We start from the raw sequence: 25,040 nt of genomic DNA, 5'->3' as shown, positions 1-25,040 counted from the left end.
AGGGATCTGTAGTGCTTTAAAGAAACAATACTTTTTGTCTTGAAAGCATGCACTGAGCTACTGTTATTAGAAAAGAGGGAGCAATTACTACATTTTTAAGATAAAACATCCTTCTTTTCTAATTGACTTTGAATCTGAAGATGCACAACTTTAACAAACATTTCATTTGTTTCTTCTTCTTCAGAGGAAGCCTAATCTGCACACTGAAGTATCTCATTTTTCATATCTATAATTTGCCCCTTCTGAAAATAAGCCTCTCAAAATAAAGAGTGGTTAGGTTTTTTTAGTTCTGCCAAAATGTTTTCCCTTATGGGGTTCTGATTAATAGCCTGGAATTAACGTCAAAGGGCAAATTCAAAGGAATGGCATTGTAATAGCACATTGTATGTGCCATTAGCATTAGACCACCACGTGGCTTTTTGTTGTCTTTCTTCACAAAACGAAGGTTTGCAGAGGTTCCTGAAAGCTGTTGTTCTAATTGATTATTTTATAAAGGGATGCTATAAAGCATATAGTCTCTGTTTTAAGTCATGTGCCTGCTACATGTGTTAGGCCACTGTTTTGGTTCTCTCATTGCCCTAAAAAATTCTCAGGAATGAAATCTGAGCAGAGAAAAACAGGAAGAATCCTGCCTGCCATTAAAAAAAAAAAAAAAGGTAGTCCGATCCAAACTGGGATATCTGGTTACCTAACTTATGATTTATTGTCACCTCTGTTCCTTCTAGTTGACAACATTTCTGGGAATCACTCTTTTTTCTTCTTTGTATAAAAAGCAGACATCAACACATAAGAATCATGTCTATCAAATTAAACCAAAATCTGCTTTATTTTCTTTCCACACTGCTTTTCTATTTAATGTTTAAATCAGACAGATGAATCCTTCTGTCAACTTCACTTCATGTCTGTTATTGCAGCCTTCAGAATATCTCTACCACACAGTATCTCTCCAGCACTGGAGTATTCTGCAAGATTAATTGCACCAGCTAATCTTTAGATTTAATCCTGACTGCAGTTGACTGCCTTAAATTTCCCTCATTGTCTAAAGCTGTGGTTCTATTTTTGCAGTTGTGCATTGTCATATTACCTCGGAGTACAGGTTTGAGTCAGTTCAGACACAAAGGGCACTTTTCCAATTGTGCTGTTCACTTAGCAAGAGCTAATGGTAGAGGTTTTGGATGGTGAGAAGCCTGATACTCTGACTGCTGCATATGCAGCCTCGCTTGTTCATCCTGTTTCCCTGTGAGACTCCCTTTGGACCAGCCTTTTTGGAAGAGCCGGGCTTCTCTTTATAATATCAGACTTCTTCTACATTGCTGGCTGGAAACAACTGTCCTTAAAGCATTGCTTCACTGCCAGGACGCTATTCAGCACTGCAACAGCAATACATAACTTTGTTTTCAACTGAGCAGTGACTGCAGCAGCAGACGCATGGATTCTTGCCTGATGGCAGCTGTACATGCCCTGATGCAGCTGTATTGGCAACCTCTCTGCCAGGCATGAGCCTTCTTGTCCACTAATGGTCACATACTAGGAGAATTGGTACATTCAGAGATGGAATGACACCAGGCCAGGCTGCCCCAAGCCTAAAAATTCTCGATATATTGTTGGGCTTTGTGCGAAGATAAGTAACTAGTTGCACCTGTGCATCAGAAGCAGGAGAGTCCATCTGTGAAGGATGCCTTCTGATCTATTTAACGCAAAATCACACATTTGTTCTGCTAAACTATGTATAGTTGAATTGAAACCAAGAAACCATCATTCCCCACACCTTTTGTTCTCAGTCTTTTTTCCTTGTTTGTTGCAGAACAGAACTGACTTTTGAGGACCACAATTTTGAATCACACCTTATGTGTGTACAGATTTCTCCCTGAATTGTTTTCCAGATCCCAGAAATGCAATTTGTTTGCTTTCTAATTGGAATTTAACTGCTTAATAATTACAACTTAATAATCACTCAATGAAGAAAACATGAGTGATTAAAATGCAAGTAAAACATAATAAAAATGCAGACAACTATTTACGTTCAACTATTTACATACAGTTTTAAATTTGAAAAGATGAGACACACATTGAAAAGTTATTTGCCAGAATCACTTGGCTGGAAGGGATCATAGCACAAGCCCTGCTACTGTCTAGACAATTCTCACTGAAGTCCACCAGCATACCTCTTCTTGAGGGGTACAGGTATGAGAAGAGGTCGAGGTGTTCAGAAAATGACTGCGGAAGCCAAGCTTCTGTAGTATAACACAGCAAGAGATAATACAGTGGGAGGAAGAGACAGGTGAGACTGAAATCTATTCTTTGCTTGAACTAGCTCTTTCATCACCTGCCTTAGCTTCTGTTCTTCCTCCCACTCTCGAGTTGTTACAGAACATATGCGAGCAGCACATACTGCTAGTGCTGCTTGGCTTTACTCTACAGCTGCCTGGAATGCTCTCCCCACTCCCAAACAGCATGTGCTCGCTTTGCCGTATCTTCCCTCGTGACTGAAGCTTACTATTCATTGCTCCCACACACTGGCTTCCACGGCAGGTTACCCATCTTCTTAAATGCTGTGTTTGTGGCAGTGTATGGCTTCCTCCACAGGTGTCACGACTCTTTAGACACGAGTGGGGAAATCGGTACTGTTCTGTTCCCAGCTAGATGGATACATCAGTCTTTTTCCAGCAGGAATAACTCTTCTCACATGATTACATTTTGCTGTCTTCTTCAGTGCTAATGATTGCTGAGCTCTGTAAGTGTGCTTATGCTTTCCTTTGCTGCCTGCAGGATGGGAAACAGGCAGGCAAGTTCAGTCTGGGAGAAGAATGAAGACACCTTACTGGTGATAGCTGTGCTGTGCCTGCACATTCCTAAAACACAGGCATCCCCTGGCATGAGAGAAGGGCTCTACTCCTTGGACAAAGATCAGCAACAGGTGCACAGGAAAAATAAGTAGACGGAAGGACGGTTTGCTGATGGTCTACTCTTTGCAAAGTCCCAGAACAGATGGAGGAGAATAGGACTAAGGGGAATACAATGAGCAGCAGACAGTAATGGCTCCATGGGAGACAGCTTTTCCTTTTCATATCTAACCCTTGTTTCAAATGATGTGACACTGAGCAATGTGTTTCTAGGTCAGCAAAAACGATTCTTTGCTCAAGTCAAGAATGACCTGATTTTGTTATTACACAGCATGCCCTTAGAGCACCTGCACATAAGCAAAAATCAGTTACTCCAAGTAGCAAATGAGATGTTGGTTCTCTGATGTGAACTAAAGTTCAGCTCCTGAGAGGCATGAGGAACAGTGGCTGGACATCAGTGCGGGTCTGGGGTAGAGCATACAGTCGTAGCAAGGCAGTGGGGTAGAGCATTGGCATGCAGGGCATGAGATCACTGGCAGCACCAGACTGACTTTTGGGAAAATGACCGCAGCCTGGCTGTGCATTAGGTTACCTCTTCTTCTACCTCCAGAGAGGTGAGATGTCCACAGAGAAGAATTCCAAATATCCTGGAACAGTTTTGGAACAGAATGGGAAAAATCTAAGTGTGGGGCTTCAGAAAGTAGTCAGGCTTCTCATACAAAGGGCAAGACACCAACCTGTGGCTATTCACTGTTGCACTTGTTAGGTGACCCCAGAGGTTTGGCTTGGTCACACATCGCCTCCTGTAAGCTGGCTAAGCTGGTTCTACCAGAAAAGGGTGTAAGTGTACCTTCTAACAGCAGAACTGGCAAAGCTGCTCCACTCCCAGAAAAAGAACAAAGCTACCTCTTCAGACTATTTAAAACAAGTTTATATTAGCTCAAGACTTTGCATGATAGAAACACAGAGCTTTTGATTCAGCAGCCAGCACACTGGTTGTAAGAAAGAGAAGTTAAATGGCAGTCTGCATGTAGCAGATTTTTGGAGTTCTGAATGCTGCTGTGATTTCTGCCCTTTCTTCTATCTTCTCCATAATTTTTTCTTTTAAATTGAGGCAAAAGATTTTGAGGAATATTGCAGCTTATGACCTTCAAGTACTATACTGAAAAGCATGTTTATCACATTTTTCTTCCCTCTGCCCCAAGTTAAAACCTTTTCAACATTTTGCAAGTAAATCTCTCTGCTGTAAAACCTAGAAAAAGTTTCTTTGTATTTTAAATTGTTCCAGGAGCTGTTATTGAATAACTCCTCAAATGAAGTTTTACCTGTCTTCTGCCTAATTTAGACTGTCTTCTGCCTAATTTTTCAGAAAGAGTTTAAAATTTCTATCTGCACATGATCTAATTTGATGCTGTACCTTACACTAATGTGAGTTCTCTTGCTTGCTTCTACTACATGAGTTTCTAGCAGTATTTCAGTCTTCCATGCCAGTCGTTTTGCCGAACTTCAGTAGCAGAGCCTTAGCTATGTGCTTATGTGGCACGTTGGCATTCTCCATCCCTGCTTGCTGCTAACAATTGTGCTTGTATTTGCTGTTCTATAGACTGCTCCATTTATGAGAGGAAATGGGGGGTCACTAGGGCTTACTTGTTACAGCTTGATTTTATTTTTTGAAAGTACATCCTCTGTAGAACGATGGTCTGCTTTATTGGGACAGAGAGATGATCAAGACAGATCACTTAGTTGTCTACTCAGCATTCAAACATTTTGGATTGAAAAAAACCTGATGGGGTTTTCCTCTCAGCTGATGAGCACTCCTTGCCACCATCTGAGGTTGGCATAAAGACTGTAAACTCCACAAGTGATAGAAAATGGAGAGAAGCAGGACTTGAAGGAATATCAAGTCAGTTCCTTACACAACATTTCTTAAATACAGTATACCAATACAGTACTCACAGAAGCAGTTCAAATCTACTGTTCACTGAAGTTTAAACTCTTCTATCTGAGAAAATGACCAATTCAGATTAATATAATTTTGTTTGCTAAGAAGGCAACATTTTCAGAATTCTTGAAAACCACTGAATGAAACTAGCTCCAGGAGGCTGAAAGAGATATTTTTATCTAAATAATGTCAACCATTCTCTACTAGAACTTATTTTTCAAAGAACTTACTGGCACATTAAAAATCAGGTTGATATATTAATTAACTATATATTTTACCACAATTAGAAACAGTTAATTGCAAGTAGCTAATTATAAAAAAAAAAGATCTACTATTTGGGAAGTATGGAGTAGACACGACTTGTTGAGGAAAGACATCCTTGGCTAATCATGTCTCTTTTCTAATTCTGAAATATCAACCCTCAGCATCAAATGACAACCATTTCTAATACCCTTGTTCTTCATGTATAGTACAAACTACTCAACTAGTTGGAAGGATAAATTAATTATAATTTTCTGTTAGCTGGCAGCTAGTTGGTATCTCCCAAAGTTAACATTTCTAATAGTAAGCAAAGATGCATCATCAAAGTTCTGTCATTTAACTGTAAAATACTTCTTTTACTTTCCAAAAAAGTCCCAGTTACTGCATTGAAACTTCTATGAGATTGACAGATTATTCCCCTTTAACTACGCATAAATTATTATCAGAAAAATGTCACAATGTCCATGATTTGAAACACCAGCAACCGCACAGGAAAAGAGATGATTTTCAGCCAAATCTTCATTCATTCATTCATTCATTCATTCATTCATTCATTCATTCATTCATTCATGTTAAGTTGAAAGAGGAGGAAATGCACAGTTGCCCATGCACACAACTCTCATCATTGAGCTGTGGCATACTGAGCCATGGGCAAACATTGGAAAACAACATGATTTAAATTCCTGTCACCGTAAGTGATATGAATGAATGTGACTAATACTGTAACATACTTTTGTTGATCATGCAACAGCTGCCTTTGTGGTTTTTGAAGTTTGGAGTACTTTACACTTCATAGCAACAAAAAAGTTGAAAGTGTTTTGTTGTTTAGAAGCCATGCTTTTATGATTTTTCCCATTCGCATACATCTTGTATCTGCCGACAGTCCTTCACAAATGATTGAGAAACTTCTGCATAAATTAGAGCAAGCCTTGAAGCAATTATTGCTTTATTTTCTGACCCATGCAAAATCAATTCTCAGGCACGTGTAGGATTTTTCCTGACCTGTTGACAGAACACCACCATTGTCATGACTCCCAGTGTCAGGATCAGAATAATGATATATGTAACACCATTAAAATACATAAAAATGTTAACATTCTGAGTCAGCCTTCAAAAAACCTGGACAGCATGCCCCACAGTCTATGATTATTACATGGAAAAGAATCACATTTGAATGCCAAAAAGTTAAATGGCCAGTTTTAGTCTCATAGCAATTTCTTTTTGTCTGACTTGCTTAATTTTTTTTTTTCTAATGAAAGTTTTTTTAAAAAAATCTTTAGAAGAAATATATAAAGAAATTCAGGATTCACTCACTTTAAAAGTGTTGCATCAATGTAGACTATTTGATATCAAGTATACGGGATTTCAAATTTCAACCATAGCTCTGAACCAATGGTTCTTCAGTGCTTCAAACAGCTGCTCCCACTTATTTGCATCATTTGGAATGGGTTCTTCAAACTGCAGTGTCAGTATTTCCGGTTAATTATTTCAAAAGTCTTTCAAACAGTTTGAAATAGTCAAACACTTCCAAGAAGCCCTTTTAATGTGTTGCTGTGGTTTAACCCCACCTGGCAACTAAACCCCACACAGCCACTTGCTTATCCCTCCTCCCCAGGGGTGGATGGGTGAGAGAATTAGAAAGTTGAGAAAACTCATGGGTTGAGATAAAGGCAGTTTAATAACTACAGCAAAAGCTGCACACATCAGTAAAGCAAAACAAGCATTCACTCCTTCTCATCAGCAGGCAGGTGTTCACCCATCTCCAGGACAGCAGGGCTCCCTCACACATAATGGTTACTTGGGAAGGGAAACGCCATCCCCCAGAGCATCCTCTCCTTCCACCAAATACATACTGAGCATGACATTATATGGTACAGAATACCCCTGGGGTCAGTTGAGGTCAGCTGTCCCAGCCGTGTCCCCTCCCAACTTCTTGTGCACCCTGAGCCCACTCACTGGTGGGGTGGTGTGAGAAGCAGAAAATACCTTGACAGTGGTGAGCACTGCTCAGCGAGATCTAGAACACGTGTCTATGACCAACACTGCTTTCAGCACAAATCCAAAACACAGCCCCATACCAGCTACAGTGAAGAAAATTACCTCTGTCCCAGCCAAAAACAGGACACGTGTCCACCCACAGAATCAGGATTTTGCGGCTGTGGCTTGAAGCCAAACCCAACCCACAGCCCTTGGACCTTTGAGACCCCTGAAAAGCCACAATCTCGGCAAGCAATTCATCATGCCATCAGAAGAGAACGAGAAAGTATATTTGTTTTTTACCAAATCAGCCTCAAATTCGAAGGCTTTATTGCTGCTTTCATAGGTACCATTTCACTTTCCAGGCTAGATGGGGTGTCCTGACCCACCCTAAAGGAGGACGAAAAGGAGAGGCCACACAGCTCCTCCCTTTGGGTCGGTACCGCCCGCTCGCTACCAAGTAGCCCCGAGACATGGTCACCAAGTGGGGTCCACCCCAGCCGAGCCGGCGCCTCAAGGCGGACACACCCGCCGCCGCCACGGCCGCTGGCAGCGCCCGCACGCCCTTCCCAGCTGCGGCACCGCCCCTGCGACAGGCGGGGAGCCCCAGATCTCCCGGCTGGTACTGACAGACGAAGGCAGCGGGCAGAACCCCCCCACCAGCCCAGGCTGAGCAGCGAGGACGACGGGCTCCCAACAGCGCTCACCACAGCTGGCCTCCCCCCTCATCTGTCTCGGAATGCGCTCTTCCAGCCCTCCTCCCTCCCCGCCCCAGGAATGGGTTCTCCCACGCCCCGCTCCCGCCCACCCCGGCGGTGGGCTCGCCCCTCCTTCCCAGGGCCGTTCCGCCCCGTAACCTCACTTCCGGGGCGGCCATTTTGGGTGGCCGGCGCTCCGCGGCTGGTCGGTGGCGGTGGGGGCGGGCTCGGCCCGGGCCGCAGCGGCTGGTGGCAGCGGGGGGGGGCAGCCGGTGAGTGTCGGGCGCGCCGCAGGGGAAGAACCATCGCTCGGTGATCGCAGCGTCCGCCTACCTCCGCCATGTCGGACTTCGACAGCAACCCCTTCGCCGACCCGGACCTCAACAACCCCTTCAAGGTGAGGCTGGGGGCGGGGAGGGGGCGGCCGCCAGCCTGCCTCCCTGGGGCGGCACGGGAAGATCGGGCTGCACCGAGCCTCGGGCATTCCCGAGGGGAGAGGGAGGAAAGGAGGGGGGACACAAGGACCCCGGCCGTTCCCTGGCGGAGTGCGGGGGTGGAAGGGCCGGCGCGGCGGGGCAGCGCTGGCCTCGTTGGGGCTGGAGGGCCGGGGCCGCTGTTAGGCAGCGCTGGGGGGCTGCCCTCCTCCGGGCTTGGGGCGCGTCAGCTCTGGGGAGATTGTAGGATAAGCAACGTTTTTGGAAGCCCTAGAAACGGGCGCAGCCGTTGCACAAGTTCAGGGTTCTGTGTTTTTCTTGTGTTGCTAAAATAATACAAATCACGTTTCAGGTGCATTATTTTGAAGAAAAAAAATAAAGCTGCTTTATTATTATTATTATTTTGGCGGTAACTTTCTGTGTGTATAGTACTACTACAGTCTTTTTTCTTCCATATGACTTAACCAGATAGTTAAGCTTAGTACATTTACCCCGTTTTTCCACTCAAGCCTCCTCCCTTAAGCTTACTTGCTTCTTCATGTAATTTCTGAAGCATGGAAGCATGGAGGGTACTGGGAATTAGGGATAAATACTACCCTGCATCTCAAAATGCTGTGTAATGTATTCTAAAGCTTTTAGTTTTTGCGCTACAGGCTTGTCATAGAGCTTAGAATTGTTTCTTTACCTGCTGTTTTGGCTTCAGCTGTCAAAATGAGCTGACTTCCTTAGATGCTTCTGTTCCTGTTCTTTATTATTTGAATCCAGTTCAACATATTTACCGAGCTACTTACTCTAATGATCTTGCTGAACTCTTTTTTTGCCACATTTTATTTCATGCTGACACTTTGAAACACACACATAGCATATGGCAGCAAGTTTATAATGTTATCTGGAATAACTATGCCTTTTAAAAATTGAACTGTCACGTTTCAAGCATACTTCTGTGCAGGTAGCTGCTTGAAGCATAGCGTTACTGACATCTATTAGTTGGAGGCTGTCTGAATCATTAGTTTCATTTTTATGGTCATAAAATTATTTGCTAGTACTTTAGGCTTGACACTGTGTTTTTACTTGATGCTGTACACAGTGCAGTGATGTTCCAGATGAGCAGCAGCCCTGGCATTGAGGTTGCCTCCAACAATAGTTTGGACTGGCACCAATGACAGCGAGCACTGTGCTTTTTAATACCTTCTGGCACCAAGTACCCATAAGGTGTCATTGTTCTAGAATGTGCAACGTGTGTTCTAGAATGTTCTAGCAACAAAAATACATGCTGCCTTTCCTCACTTTTTGTAACAGTTATGAAAATAACACCTAGCCAAATTTATTGTGTAGAGATAACCAGAACAGTTTGGGTATTGTAAGCAGTGTAGTTGCCCCTCCATCGCTCATCAGCTCAGGTAATTTGTCCTAGGTAGTGTTTATGATACTTAAGCTATGGACCTACCTCAACCATACTTACAGGTTGAAGACATTGCTAAAGTGCAATAGTTGATCCCAGTTTCTCTTCAGGGAAAAGTTTCTGTTGTAGCTATCAGACAGAATCCATGCTCTACTTCTCATCTGCAATGCATAATGATAAAAGGACTGTATAACAACTTCTCTGTAACTTGAAGCTTACTGTTAAACACAGTTGTGGATTTCTTTTATTTGCAGAAGTTTGTTTAGGAAAGCTCTATACTTTTACTTTTTCAGAGGCTTTTTTTTTTTGCTTCCTTCAGTCTTTGCTAATTTCCATCACATTCCACTGCCCACAGAAGGTAATCTTGCATACCTTTGCTCATCCACATATTTAACTTGAAGGGACAGAAGGCCTTCTATATAAGCCAAGCCTTAATGCCATCTCATTGGCATAACAGCTTTGACATTAGTGGGTATTATGCATGTCTTCATTTAAGTTTTGCCTGAGTCTAAGTTTTAAAATACTTTACACATAGAACCAGTATTTCCAGATGGATCTGGACAACCCAAGTCATGTTGTCTGAACACCTTATTCAAATGCACTGATATTTTTATTTGTCTTTGCTTCATAATTTTATGTATGGTGTGGTTAGTGGTGTTTTTTTCCTTACTTTCTGTGCTAATGTAAAATCACAAGTAGTATGGCAAAGAAAGACAGGGAGGGATCACATGGAAGAGTTGTTGCCAAGGTCTGGAGATAGATCCTTCTTTTTCTTAAGTATTTTGGGTTTACTAATTGTGGTCTTTTTGTGAATTTTTCTGTCACTGTTCTCATGCATTTTAATAAAAATACTTCAGCGGAGATTCTTGCTTGGTGTTGAATTAAATAATTGTGTTCTCTGGGAAGATAAAGGTAAAGCAGAAACATGGTATTTGGGGTAGTTCATTCTTTGGAAGCCTAGAATTAAATTATGTTTCTGTTTTTGTATCTATTGGAAGTAATTACATTTATTTTATAAAATAGAATTTCTGGCTTCAAAACGTTGTAAAGTTTGAGACAGTGGCTACTTAACCTCTGCTTTTTCTCTTTTCATTTTTTTTAAAAAAAGACAAACTGAATCCAGAAGCTGATAGGCTTTTGAAGTCATAGTATTCCTCTGTAAATAGCTGTCCCCTGGGTGCTGTACCAACAAAACCAAGAAATGTTTTGTTTTGAAAGAGGTAATGAAACAAACAGATAAGTAACATTCTAACATTAAAAAGCTTTTGGTCACATTAAAGTTGTGCAGAAGAAAATCCATCCATGTGCCATACGAATGAAGACATGATAATCTTGCTATAATTTGATATAGTGGTATTGTGCAGAAATACATATATGATGTGACTTCAAGTATCATAAATTAAAGCAGACTACTAATGAAAGCTATTTCATTTATTTAACTGAGAAGCACTTGCCATAGTTTGTGAGTATGAATTCACACTTGGTAAGGTTCTCACTGACAAACAGTGCAGTCCCGCAGCACCTGAGCAAGGTGAGCAGAGCAGATCTGGCGATTGTAACTGTGTTCAGCCAAGAGTCTGGAGTGCTGGACAAGTCCATAGAGAGGAGGCAGATAGGAGCCCAAGTTAGAAAGTCAGGTCAGGATCAGGTCCGGTGAAAGTAACCAGGGTCAGCCAGCAGTCCCATAGTGAGCAGACAAGTCCTTAGTGGTAACATGGGTCTGACCACCTAGGAGGGGTTTGGGCAATCCTCAAGGCCTTGAGAGTTTGTTCTTGAATAGACTAAGTCAGCATGAAATAAACTTTGTGTGATGAAAAAGACAAGTTTCTAATGTAGGTGTCTCCTTGTTGTACCTTTTTTTTTTTTTTAAGTGTCATAGGGTAAGGGATGGTCATAGTGCTCTGTCTTGGGAGGTCATACAGATACAAAGGTTCTGAAATGGCAGTGACCTGAGATCCAGTGTAAGTTTCATTTACTCTGAAACAAGTCAGCAGCTCATCTACAATACAAATGTATTGGTGCTGTGGCTTTGTTTGTTTGGTTTTTGTTTATGAGGAAATGATACTACTACTAAGAGAAGAAATTCTTCGCTTTTTAAGAAGAGCTATGAATTTCACAGGCCTTTATAGCTTGGCTGACAGACTGTAAAAGGTTTGAGGGCTGGCTGTTACAGTCATCCAAACATATGAAATGGTTACTTATGAATGTGGAATTGAGACTTTAAAAGCTGAGTTCTGTGATGACCTCTGTTGATTTGGAGCTCTGAGCAGGAACAGGAATTTGATACTATAGTAATTATGGTAAGACTGGAAACTGAGATATATTTCTGTTTAAATGTGAATGGTGACCTTCAGATAAAAGCCAAACCACTATATGATATGGGTGAAGGTTTAAACAGAATGGCCTATGTCTTGTTCAGTTTTAATGTGGAAGCACACAATCATGGAAACCCTTGAATGTGTGTAATATTAATTACGTGAGTAGTTTCTGTGTGTCAGATTAGGTGTCCAGAGTGTTGTTAGCTTTGAGCTGTTGCTCCAAAAAGACATGGGTCTGCTGTAGTTCTGTCATGACTGCATTTCTTGTGTGGATGTCTGAAGTGCTCTAAGGTATCTAAAAATGGTGTTAGGCACATTAATTGCTCCCACTGAGGTCACAGGATTACTTGAATCACTAGACCTTTGTATATGTTAGAGCTTAAATTTACTACAGAGGTAATTCCGGTTATAATTTGGATATAACATTTAATCTGACTCATGTGAGCACAAATTAATCTTCTGTCTGGTTTGGCAGGAAGTACAAGCTGGAGGTTTGATGCTGATGCTAATAGTGCAGATGATGACTACTGTGTTGTGTGCAAGCAGAATCTATACAGTTCACACTTTCATTGCTCAAGTGAAGCTAAAGTCATGGAAACTTACAGGAAGAAAGAGGAGTCTTAAATATTTTTTACGGATCAGGACCCTAACTACTTGAAGGGTTACTGCAGTATTTGTGCTTTGGGATTCAAAGTTTTGTAGTGTGCCTGTATGCATAACTGTGTTTTGTTTTAATTATTTCATATGACTATAAAACATACCCATTTAAGTTGTCTGTCTTTAAAGTAGTAAAGGACTTAAAATACAAAGATTTTTCTGACTTTATTACCTGATTTCTTCACTTCAAAATTTGTAAGCTCCCCTAGATCTTGCATAATATAAAGTTGAACATCGTGGTGTTGAGAATGTCCTTTAGCTGTCCTACATGGTAGTTAGCTTTCAAGAGCACACTTAATTAGTGCTGTAACTGCACTGAAATCTATTAAAACTGTGAAGTGTTTTACTAGGTATTCAGTGTCAGTTATAGCTGTATTTTTTCCCAGATTTTCAGTAAAGTGTTAGCACATGTTGCATTAGTATTATTATTGAACTATCTATTGAGATTTAATATTACAAAAAGGAATGTCAGAGCTGAAGAAGGAGAAAGATTTAAGAATAGCTATGGAGATAACGCTTTCTTGTGTATCCAGTACTTCATTGCAAACTACAACTGGTGCAAGCTTTAGGTAAATTTTGGCCTTGTGAGCCTCTGAAGTTTCTTTTTTATTTCAGGTGAGAAATTTGTCTAGCTCAGTAGCTCAGAACTTGTCATAGCTCTGCTGCTGTGAGATAATGTGGCATTTAAGAGGCATTGCTTGAGAATGAGGTATAAGAAGCCACAGTTGGCTACTTTCAAGCTATCCTATTTAACAATTGTGTTCTGGCAGTAGTAGAGTGAAAATCTTCTGAATATCATGCTGTGAGAGGGGTGGGAAATGGCTGATCAGTCAATGAGATATTAAACTTGAAATAGTGAAAGATCTGTTGTAGTGGTTACTCAGTTTTGGGGTTTTTTTAAATTATTATTAGAAGTGCAGAAATAGTCTTTATTTTGCCTCTTAAGTCATTAATTCACCCAGGTGTTACACGTGTAATGTTTGAGGACAATTCTTTCCTACAGTAAGTGGTTTTTAATCGTAGGTTAAAATATGTTATTGTAGGTGCAATACATTATGGCTTCCTTTAGCAATGTAAACAGTTTACATTTAACAGTATAGTGTACTATTAGGATAGTGAAACATGAAACCTCATGTTAGTCACTGTTTGTGAAGTTTCTGTGCTTTTAATTCTTCTTGGGCCTGGAATTATGAAGAAAGAAATAGAGCATGAAAAAACAGCACTGACCCTGCTGCATTTTAAACACTCTCACTTCTGCATAATTGTGTTTGTATATGGTATGTGATAACTTGGTATTTGGTTGATTTCATCTATATCTGAGTGATGTAAGCATAATTTGTTAACCCAGCACAGATAAACATGTAGTTCTATAGGTGCTTAGGTGCTTTTACCAATGTGAGATAGAAATGTGGTTTTCTGCCATTGTTGTTGTTGTTGTTTTTTGTTTATTTTTCTTTATTTGTTTATTCCTGTCTGACTCTTTCATTCTAAATATAAATACTGGGGTACTTTTGTATGTGACTCCTAGTTATTCACAGAGTGCGATGCAAATCTTCACTTTCGAGATGGACATTATAGGAGAGAGTCTCCTGAACTAATTCAGGTCTTGAAAATGTTATCCGAAATGACTGTGTGTGACTTAAATGCACCACCACCAACAGTGGCTGGATATGAAAAATGGCCTGTTCTTAAATTATGTTCTGTGCTTTGTGTCACTAATAGTTAAATAAAACTATCAGAAACTCATGGGCCTGAACTGGCAGGAATTTGGTTGAGATTAAACTGGAGAAGGAAGTGTATATTGGAAGGAAAGAACAAGGAGTTTGATGAGAATTACAGTGATCAGCACTGAAAGGAGCATGACTGGGGCCAGCTGGGTGGTTGAGTGTAATCAGGTTGTGATGAGGAGTTAGTGCAAGGGCAGGTCCAGTTCCGACAGAAGTGCTGGTCTACCAGGACGTAGCTTCTCCGTCTGAGATTGGATGAAGCATTTCACAGTTGCTGCATTCAGTGGCTGGCGTATATTTAAAGTCTGTTCCAGAAGTTCCTAATCTTCTGTGTTTGAAGAGGATAACCCAATTTTTAATCACTTAAATCATGCAGTAAGCTGAGTTCTGTGTATGTTTGATGGTTCCAGCCATGCTGCTGCTTTGTGTTGGTGTCTGTATATAATCACCTATTGGAACTTATCACTTTGGCTTTTTTTTTCTGTTTCTTAATATTAAAAACCAAAAATAACTAAACAATAATGCATTTGAACTTTATTATTTGGGTGAAATATCAAAGATGGAAAAATAAGTTATACCTTATTCCTTTAGAATATTTAAGTTTTCACTGATTTTAACCACTAGAATGTGTGTCATGTAACATAGAAATTTGATAGAGTTCATTTAACTGCCACTTTTTCATTGGGTGTGTGGTCCTGCACAACATTTATCTGTGTTAATTAGTCAAACCTCCATTAAGTTCAAAATTCATTCTTTTATTAGGTTGGTGCAAAAATAATTGCGGTTTTTGCATTGTTTAAGTTTGCCATTTGATATTGGAATACCTTTTTAAATAAATGTGGTTATTTTATACATAATTTTAATGCACTTTTCTTGCCTTTTTTTTTTTCCTACTGAATTATTACTTGCTCTCTAGATTTATTTTTCGACTATGGAAATTATGTTAGACAAAAGCAAATTCAAGTGATCTGTCTTATTTGAGTTCAAAATGGGTTGTAAAGCAGCAGAGACAACTTGCAACATCAACGATGCATTTGGCCCAGGAACTGCTATCGAACGTACAGTGCAGTGGTGGTTCAAGAAGTTTTGCAAAGGAGACGGGAGCCTTGAGGATGAGGAGCGTAGTGGTGGCCATCAGATGTTGACAACGTGTTTATTAGGACGATTTGAAGTCTAGCAGCCCACACCTAGGCACAGAGGCTATGAAGAGCTTGTTTCTTTCCATGCTGAGGACACTTGTGGTGTTGAAAGAAGATTGTGGTGAATGAGTGTAGGAGAGATATGGATCACTAGGCTAGTATTTTCCTCCTTCAACTATGAGGTTACTCTTCTCTTCATGTCATCTCTCGTTTGAGAACAGAATTTGAATGTGGGATTCAATTTGTATAATTCAACTATTTTTCAGTGGGTAATGAAACTTTTCTTAGATAGAGCTCATATTGAATGTCATGTGAGTTATTCAGTTTTTTTCAGAGTCTCTGTTGCTTTTGCAGATAATAGCAATATTTGGCAGAAGTGTAGCAACTGTTATTTGAAAAATCTTCTGATGGAGGGCTTCTTGCTCTACTCACTGTGTGCATTTAAGCATACGACTTACTTCTAGTACTGTCTTTTGCTGTGGTAGGCTTGTATGGCTGAGCACATTTCCTGTCATTTGTCAGTGTTACAGGGTCACAATAGCTGTGTAAAGAGATCTGAGAAACCTTCTTTACCTGGTCTTCTCTAAAACACTAGTAGAAAAAATGCTTTCTTTCATGAGATATTTATTATTGTTTCCGTTTTGTATTTCTAAATGTAGATTGCTGTTCTAAATTTGACTTAACCACTCTTTCCTGCTTTTTGGAATCTGCTGTTCAGTGACTGTCTCTTTAGTCTGGTATTCTAGTTATTCAAATAACTGTGTTTGTAGTGCTTCACAGGCACAATTGAACTGAGTTAATGGTGCAGTCTTCAAATAGCGAAGTTTATCGTGGAAATGTACTTTTTAAGCAGATAATTTAAGAGCTAAGTCCAGTTTGAGTTTTAAAGACTTAAACATCCTGTTTCTCTATGTGGCTGATATTTAGGTATCACTAGTTTCATATGTGTCTATACTTAAACATTTTTATGTGTGGAAGGGGAATGATAAGAGAGCATTTGTGGAAGGGCTACCATACTGAAAATATGATCAGAGAGTAAGTATTTTATGCTCTGCTAATTCATGCTAACATGTAGGGGCTAGAATAAGTCTACTGGGTCTGGCTAGGATGGACTTAATTTTTTTGTGTGTGTGTGTGTTTCAGACCTGTGACTGAAACAGTGTTTGTAAGGCACCAGCTGTTACTGAATAGTGCTTGCACAGTTCCAAGGCCACCTCTGTTGCGCAGCCTGCTTCTCTCTGGGAGCAGGCTCAGTTGGGCAAGAGGTTGCAAGGGGATGAAGGCAGGACAGCTGACCCTGACTGACCAAAGAGAGGTTCCATACCATATAGCAAGGCTATCAAATTCATTTTTACTGGGGCCACATCGGCCTTGCGGTTGCCTTCAAAGGGCTGAATGTAATTTTAGGACTTCATAAATGTAACTACTCCCCTGGTGAAAATGGGTTTGACACCCCTGCCATATAGCGTCCTTCTTGGCAGTAACATTGGTGGTACTGGTGGTGGTGGTGGGCTGGTTCCAAGGTAACCATTGCTCAGAGGCTAGGGACATCTGTCTGCTGGTGGTAGGTGGTGACTGACTGCTTTTGCATCACTTCTGGGTTTTTGTTGCCTTTTACATTTTCTATTTCTCTACCCCCTCTTTATTAAACTGTTGGTTTTTTTTTCCTCAAGTTTTACTTACTTTTGCCCTTTGTGATTCTCTCCCCATCCCACTGGGGAGGGCAGCATATGAGCAACTAGGTAGGGGCTTAGCTGCTGGCTAGGGTGGACCCACCAAAAGAAATCAAAAGTTTTCAGTTGTATACAACTTTCTACCACCCTGTATATTGAATTATGAAATTCTCTTACTTGTGTTAATTTTAAGTTCATCTTTTATGATCTTGTACCGACAAGTCTAGTAAACAGATGCCTAATTCAAATGTCAGATTTAATTCTTCCCTTATTTTTTATGATCTTTTAATTCAGTGTTTCAGATGATTTGTAGTTGAATTTTAACATCATTCTCCCCACACACATTTTCCCTTGCTTTTGTTGTTCATCTACACAATATTTTGTATCAGTCATTTAATGAAAGAACATGTTACAATGAATTAGACCATGAGACATGAGATGTGATGAAATTTTAGTCGAAACTATAGATTCAAACGTAGGATGTGGGGGAGACTGTCACCAAGATGGCTTTAGTGCAATCACTAATTATGGTGTAAGTCAAATGTAGAGAAGCTGATTTTGAATTGTATGCAGCATTTTGTATACATTTATAGAAAGGGAGATTCTAGTTTAGTCACAGTTAAAATACTGCTGTGTAGTTAAATGTATGCTTTAGGCAAAGGTGATAGCATTTAATGTGGCCAGAAGGGTAGTTTTTATGTATGCTTATGTGCATGAATTTGATTAAAATATGCATGATGTAATTTTTAAATTTCTGAAGCAATGATTTTCTTGTCTTCAACTTTTTATAATAATTTTTAAAAATTGTCTCATATTAATAAATTTGTGACTATAGCTAATGGAAAAAACAGACTTGTTCTCATTTGCTGTATCCTTCAGGATTTTGGAGCTGATAGATATTCTACACAATTTTTTTTCTAGCGGTAAATAAGTTGACTGCACCCATTAAGAAAATAGTGTTCCTGCATCTGTTGATTAGGTTACTGCTGTCAAGACTAAGCTAATGCTGTAATAAATGCTTAGAATCCAGGTTTTATTTTTCAGTAGCTTGATATTTTTTATTTTTACTTAAGTGTAGATTGTCCTTCTTTTTTAAATTAGGCAACTATTACATGTAGACGTTTTAAATGTAACTGTCTTTAGAAGAAATAGGAATGTAAATATATATAAATACTTTTCTTCTTTCCAGTCATATTAATTCTGTTTTGTTTTCTAATGTTGAACTAGACTGTTGAAACTAAGAAAATATGTACATCTATACTTAGTAGTTGTAAGTAAATAGTATATTTGTGGCTGTTTTTTATCTTTGATGTACATGCAAAATATTGTATGCTTGTTTTGTGCATTTATCTAAATATAAAAGTAACTAACCATATTGAATAAGTGGATTTCTTCATTTTCAAGAAGACTTTCCTTTCATCCATTCTTATGTTCTGAAAATGCAGAAATAACTGCAGTAACAATGCAGTGGTACCAGGCATCATGTGGAATAAGTACAACTTTTTGCTATACAGAGTTAGTGTGGCCTATCGTAGTGGGCACTTCTGCTTTTCTGCAGAACCAGGCCTGCCTGTCTTTAGCACAGATAAATTTTTCATTCCTGAAATTCTGTTCTCAAGCTGAACTTCAAGCAGTCTTTCTTACTGTATGTTTCATAGGAGGAAAAAAAAAATACACTTTATTTTTTCAATTTTACCAATTTGGGTAGAAGCTGAATCAGAGGTGCTTTTGACATTATGGGAAGCTTCATTTTTCTGAAATACTTTTCCTGTTCCTGAAGGAGTTGGAGGTACTTCTGGGTAGGGAAAACTGAGCGTTACAGAAAGCATTTCTGTTGTGCTTTTTGGGTATATAGTTGTGGAGCCCTGCAGTCAACATATCAGGATGCAGTTTTCTTCCCTTCACTATTGAGAGCTTTTTTCAGTATAAATCAAATGTATGACAGATGGAGTTTCTTTTAGACTTTGTTAAACTAGGTTTTTAAGAAGCTCAGAGTGGAATGATGTCATTTTGGAGACAGAGAAAGATGTGCATGTTTACAGGCTTTTTTAGTAAAGCAAACCCTTCTTAGATTGAAACAAAACCTGAGTTTTACATGATATTATATAATAAGTGTTGACTTGTTACTTATATACATGTGCATACATCTACAGAATTATTTTCTCTTCTAGGATCCTTCTGTGACACAAGTGACAAGAAATGTTCCTCCAGGGCTAGATGAGTACAATCCTTTCTCTGATTCAAGAACAGTAAGCATGTTTATTTCTTTATCATGCTGTTAATCTTTTTAGGTAAGATTTGTGAGGTATTGTTTTCAGAGTTTGGGGCTTATGCTGTGAAACATGTGATGGGCTACCTAGATGTAATAGAAGATGTGTAAGAATACACAGTCCCATTAAGTATTTGGAAGATTCAGTGAGTAGGTTGATTTAAGTGAGCTTTGACTTGTTAAAAAAGAATGGTTCTCTGGAAAGGGGCCAAAACAGAATTGAGTTTTCTGCTGTTCAGTAACACTTTGCTTTTACAAATTTCACTTGCTTTAAAGCTTGTGTGGCACACAGTGTCTTGCTTTTGATTTCTGTTTCACTTGGTGAAAGTACTGCTCAGACTAAGAAAAAGTTGTGCTGTAATAAAAGGAATCATTTATGTCCAAGAAACACAGTTGTTCTTTGCCTCTAATTTGTATAGTTTTAATTTACCTTTTGCTTATTTTTTCATCAATGGTGGGGAAACACAAGGAATGGGCTAGTAAATTCATATTGTAACAGCATTTTTTCAGTGATTACTTTTGATAGTGAAGATCTTGTACAAGATTAGCAAAATGTATGGGTGATTACTGTTTGTCAGTATAATTCAGAAACATTCAAATACTGTATTTTTCAAATGTAGGCTTATTTCATATGGCAAATCTGGTAGTGCAGATAGGGAATATTAATATTTTGATCTCTATAGTGCAATAGTAAGGTTTCATACAGTGCTATAAATGCTACACTGGAAGAAGCTTGGTTTTGAGCTGTTTACGTCAGAATATTTGCAACTAGCAACAATATTAAATAAGTCTTAAATTTTTTTTTTCTGTTAATAACTCACAATATCACAAATCATGTTTGAGTTGTCTTTCTAAAGCTTGAAGAGTTTCAAACTTCCTTTCTATTGCCCATAAATTATAAAGACAGTAGGTCTTGTTTAAAAAAACCCTAAAGCTACTCTGAATTTTTTTGTTACTTATTTACTTACTTTAACCTGCAGCTCTGTGGGAAAAGAAAAACAAGTATATGGCTAAGGTTATCTGGCTTTGAACAGTCAGCTGTGCATGTATAAAAAAAAGTACTAATTACTCATTACAGGTGCCACTCATATAGAAAGTTGAGAGTATTGATGAAATCTTTAAGTTAATGTTCACATCTACCAAATATGTGCTACATATTCTGTTTTCCTATGAGCTTTGTACACAAGAGAATGGGATACTACGTGTGTAAGGGAAGACACAGTAGAAGTTAATGCCTTTGAAAATTGGATAAACAGAGATAGAAGCAGGGTCAGTGAATTTTAGACTTGGAGTCGTACAGTGTTGGTCAAAGTAGGGGTGGAAATTACTCTGCATTTTGTATGCTGCTCAGAGTAAAAAGATCCGGATAGTTCTTGGGGGCTTTGATTTGTTGCTATTCCTTGTTCTACCTTTGTTGGGAAGCTGAGTCACTCTGAACAGTTTTGTTCAGGTAATCCTGCAGTTGAAAACCACAATGGCACTGATGAGCAGAAAGGATACAAGCTGGTGGTAGCAAAATGTATCCTGGAGATGTCTGTGCTCATTAGTTAGAGAGTCACTGATATGTAAGACTTAAAATCATGTTTGTTTCACTTTGAGTAACAATGTGTAGTTGTTTTTAAGGAAGCTGAGAGTGCCATGCTTCAATTAGAAATCCAGATTTGTAGTGATAGTGCTGAGATGATATCTTGCAGTCTCTAGCTTTAACACAGCATTAAGCTTCTTTCCCCCTTACCTCCAAATTCAAGTTGATAAAGCATGCTGGCCTGTAAAAATATTTCTTCATTACAAATACAGAAAGTTTCTTCTGTGAGAAGGTGACTTCAAACTCCAAATAGTGACATTTGTTATCTTGGCTCACTTGTGTTCTCCCCTTGCCAAGGGAGATGCTTTCTATTTGTTTTTTCTTAGTTATCATGATAGGACAGGAAAAAAAAAGGTAAATTCTACTTTTTCTTGGTATTCCTTTTTCTATTTTTTTCTTTTTTTTTAGTGTGTAATTGCATTCACCTTTTCTCAGTCAACTTATATCCTTCCTATATGCAGTGGGAAATTTGGTAGGAAAATAAAATCTAAGACATAGTAAGGAAAGTGAATGGGCATAGAATATGGGCATAGAGTCTCAGGTGTCACCACCTTGATATCTAACCTGAGAAATCAGGTTTTTTTTTCTTTTTTTTACTTCATATTGAATTTCAAAACCTATCTTATTTTTGATTGTTAAATCAAACAAAGTTTTTAGTGAATGGTATAAGTGTCAGATTAATTATTGCCTGCATCTTCAGTGGTTTTGTCTCAAACTCTAACAGTCACCATGGAGATGACTTTGTGTCTTTTGTCATGTTTCTGAAATCAACAAGAAACAGATGAGATTAGACAATTAGTACTTCTGCTTCATCATTTAATGAAACTAATGAAAATAAGGCTTTTAGTCTCTTCCTGCTTCTACAAGTTTTGCTAATGCATGTTGAACTCCCCTGAGCACTCTGTGTATGTATATATATATATGTATAGCAGGAGTAAACGTAGTAATATGTACAGCAATCACTTTCAAATGGGTACATTAAAAATTTGGAAAAAATCATAAGTAGAGTTGGAGGGTTTTTTAAGTGTATTGGGTTTGTGTGGAAAGGTTTTGGTAGTTGTGGGGCTGCAAGGGTGGCTTCTGTCAGAACCTGCTGGAAGCTTGCACCCGATGTCTTGACAGAGCCAATGCAGCTGGCTCGAAGACAGACCCATTGCTGGCCAAGGCTGAGCCCATCAGCTACAGTGGTAGCGCTACTGTGGTAACGAATGTAAAAAGGGGAAAAAAGCCTGCTGCACAACAGCAGCTGGTGGAGAGGAGTGAGAATGTATGAGAGAAAACAGCTCTGCAGACACTCTGTGGGGAGTGATAGAGTGGCTTTGGTAGGTACCTTGTGTCCAGCCAGGGTCAACCCAATATCATTAAGAGATGTATTTCAGTGGATTTTTTTTTTCCCAGTAAGTTCCTGGGCAGCTCCTCTCCTTCTGTCTTGCATCCAAGCACAGTGAAGTGTTTATAGGAAACCAGATTCATCATTCATACCTGGCTTCTTTTAGAAGTCTTCCTGCTTCCCCAGTAAATCAATAGATTTCTCCATGTGGGTGAAGTAATTTAAGAGAGAACTTCTTTTGAGCATTTATCTCCAGCCAACCTCTTCACTTCAAGAGAAAGCATAATGTTTTGCTTTCTCCCCAGTGGAGCTGTGAGAGCAAGGCATGAAGTAAAACGATCTATCCCAGAAGTACCATTTGGGATATGAACAAAAAGGGGTGTTGTAGAGTGAAGTTGGTTGAATTTCAAGATCTAAGTAACTTATTATAATGTGTCATTGAGGGTCAAAGACCAAGGATCTGTGAAGTAAAGTCTCTATAAAAACAGTTGTCTTAATTCCCCTGCCCAAATGGGGGTGGCATATCATGATATTATATTCTCCCGTGATGGCTGGAGGTTTGTGCAGTCCTCCCAACACAAGTCTGAATAATTAGTTACACCCTCAAAAAGACACAGTTGCTGACTATCTGTCCTGCTGTTTATGTCTCCTCAATCCTGTGCAGGCTGTAAGTCAGTTGGGTATCTTCCATACCTAAATCCCTAAACCACCAATAGCACTTGGACAGGCAACCAACTGCACATGGACATACAGGTATGACAAAATTAGTGCCAAGTTATAGGTTGCAAGGGACCTCAGGAGGTCATCTTTTTAAAGCCCTCCTATTCAAAGCTGGTCACTAACTCCCATTGCTCAGCAACTTCTCCTGGGGTATTTTGAATATATACAAGGATGAGGATCCTGTGACCTCACTAAGCAACCTGATCCAGTGTTTGGGAGCTCAGTGATTTTATGTTTTACTTTTTTTCCCCCCATAATATGTAATTAGTTTGCAGTGTTCCCATAGGTAACATGCTGTGTAATAAATGCAGCAACATCTTTTTCCAACAGCCTCATGCTGATCCACAAAGGAGTCAAAATGTGTCTTTTTTCTTATACGTAGTAAATTATGTATTAATTATGGCAGAATTCTATGGCTTTATCCTGGTATGTGAGTAGTCCAGACTTCAGTAAGTATGAAATTAGGAAGTGAAAGAACTTTTGCATGATGGTTGTGACATTCTGCTCAGATAAGAAACAGGGATCAAGTTTTGTTTTCAAATTTTCATTATGCCTGACATGATGCCAAGTCTTCCCAGTTCCTGAGGGCTGGATTGGACTATTAAATTTGAAAGGGAAAGAAAGAGGCTTGAATTCTACTGCCCTCAAACCACATGAGAAGCCTATGTCTACTTAACTATTTCTGAGACAAAAGAAGACACAGTAGTTTTTAGGATGCCCTTGTATGACAAAGATGTTCGTCAAGGTGAAAGGAGTTTCCTGTTGGGTGCCAGATTCACTGGTTTCCTTCGAAGATGCCTCAGCAGTTCCTATTCCTAGAAATCCTGTGTCAATAAAAATCAAAATAATATAGGCAAAAGTACACTAAGAGATGAGAATTCCTGTTCTGCTTCCTAGTTAATGGATCTTGGTGTCTTTATGAAATGCCTGTTAATTCTCAAAACTAGTTTCTGCTGATAGCTAGTTTGACATCTTCAGGATTTTGATAGTTATTGACCAAGTGTCTCTCTCCCACTTGCATCTTTTGTGCTGATAAAACATTTGAGGTGACCTTAGAAAGTAGGTATTTTCTTTTGGTTCTAAATAGCAAATCAGTCGGTCCTGTAAGTAGCTCTAATCTAACTGCTTGGTAATGGTATTTCCTCAATAAGATTTAGAATGATAGGATCATTTTGGTTGGAAAAGACCTTTGAGGTCATTGAATCCAGCTGTTTACCAGATCTTCCCAAGTCCACCCCTAAACCATGTCCCTAAGAACCTCATCGATGTGTCTTTTAAACCTGACCGGGGACGGTGACTCCACCACTTCCCTGAACAGCCTGTTCTGGTGTCTGACAACTCTTTTTATGAAGAAGTTTTTCCTAGTATCCAATCTAAATCTGCCCTGGTGCAACTTGGGACAATTTCCTCTCATCCTATCACTTGTTACTTGGGAGAAGAGACCAACACCCTCCATGCTACAACCTCCTTTCAGGTAGTTGTAGACAGCAATAAGGTCTTCCCACAGCCTCCTCTTCTCCAGGCTAAACAGCCCCAGGTCCCTCAACTGCTCCTCATAGGATTTGTTCTCCAGACCCTTCACCAGCTTCATTGCCCTTCTCTGAACTCTCTCCAGCACCTCAATGTCTTTCTTACAGTGAGGGGACCAAAACAACACTGGATTTGAGGTTTGGCCTCACTAGTGCTGAGTACAGGGGGACGATCACTTCCCTCGTCCTGCTGGCCACACTATTCCTGATACAAGCCAGGATGTTATTGGCCTTTTTGGCCGCCTGGGCACACTGCTGGCTCGTGTTCAACCACTGTCAATCAAGAACCCTGGTTTTTTTTTTTCCAGGCAGCTTTCCAGCCACTCTTTCCTGAGCCTGTAGTGCTGCCTGGGGTTGTTGTTAAACAAGTGCAGTACCTGGCACTTGGCCTTTGGTTTTCTTCATCCTACAATACTGAGTAATCTTTCGTAGGATGAAAAACGTAAATTGCTGGCTATTTCTGAGAAATGAGACTTTTCCGATACGTCACTATTCGGTCAGGAGCTAATGCATAATGGGAAGATGATTTTGAAATG

The 25,040-nt window shown here is 39.6% G+C and overlaps 1 protein-coding gene across 2 annotated transcripts in view; it reads left to right on the top strand.

The window, feature by feature from the left end:
* Positions 1-7,944: 7,944 nt before the first annotated feature.
* The window catches only part of SCAMP1 (secretory carrier membrane protein 1), a 39,813-nt gene continuing 22,717 nt past the window's right edge, over positions 7,945-25,040 (top strand). Inside the window, exons 1-2 of one of the 2 annotated variants that reach the window (XM_071801805.1) lie at positions 7,945-8,118; positions 19,243-19,320. In XM_071801805.1, coding sequence (XP_071657906.1) covers positions 8,062-8,118; positions 19,243-19,320 — 135 coding nt within the window. In that variant the 5' untranslated portion in view covers positions 7,945-8,061. The remainder of the gene's footprint in view (positions 8,119-19,242; positions 19,321-25,040) is intronic. The other variant, XM_065860717.2, reaches the window with a different exon arrangement.

The sequence above is a fragment of the Patagioenas fasciata genome, chromosome Z (genome assembly GCF_037038585.1).
Source record: "Patagioenas fasciata isolate bPatFas1 chromosome Z, bPatFas1.hap1, whole genome shotgun sequence".
Lineage (NCBI taxonomy): Eukaryota > Metazoa > Chordata > Aves > Columbiformes > Columbidae > Patagioenas > Patagioenas fasciata.
The sequence above is the reverse complement of the archived record's forward strand: the minus strand, read 5'-3'. Positions and strand labels throughout refer to the sequence as shown.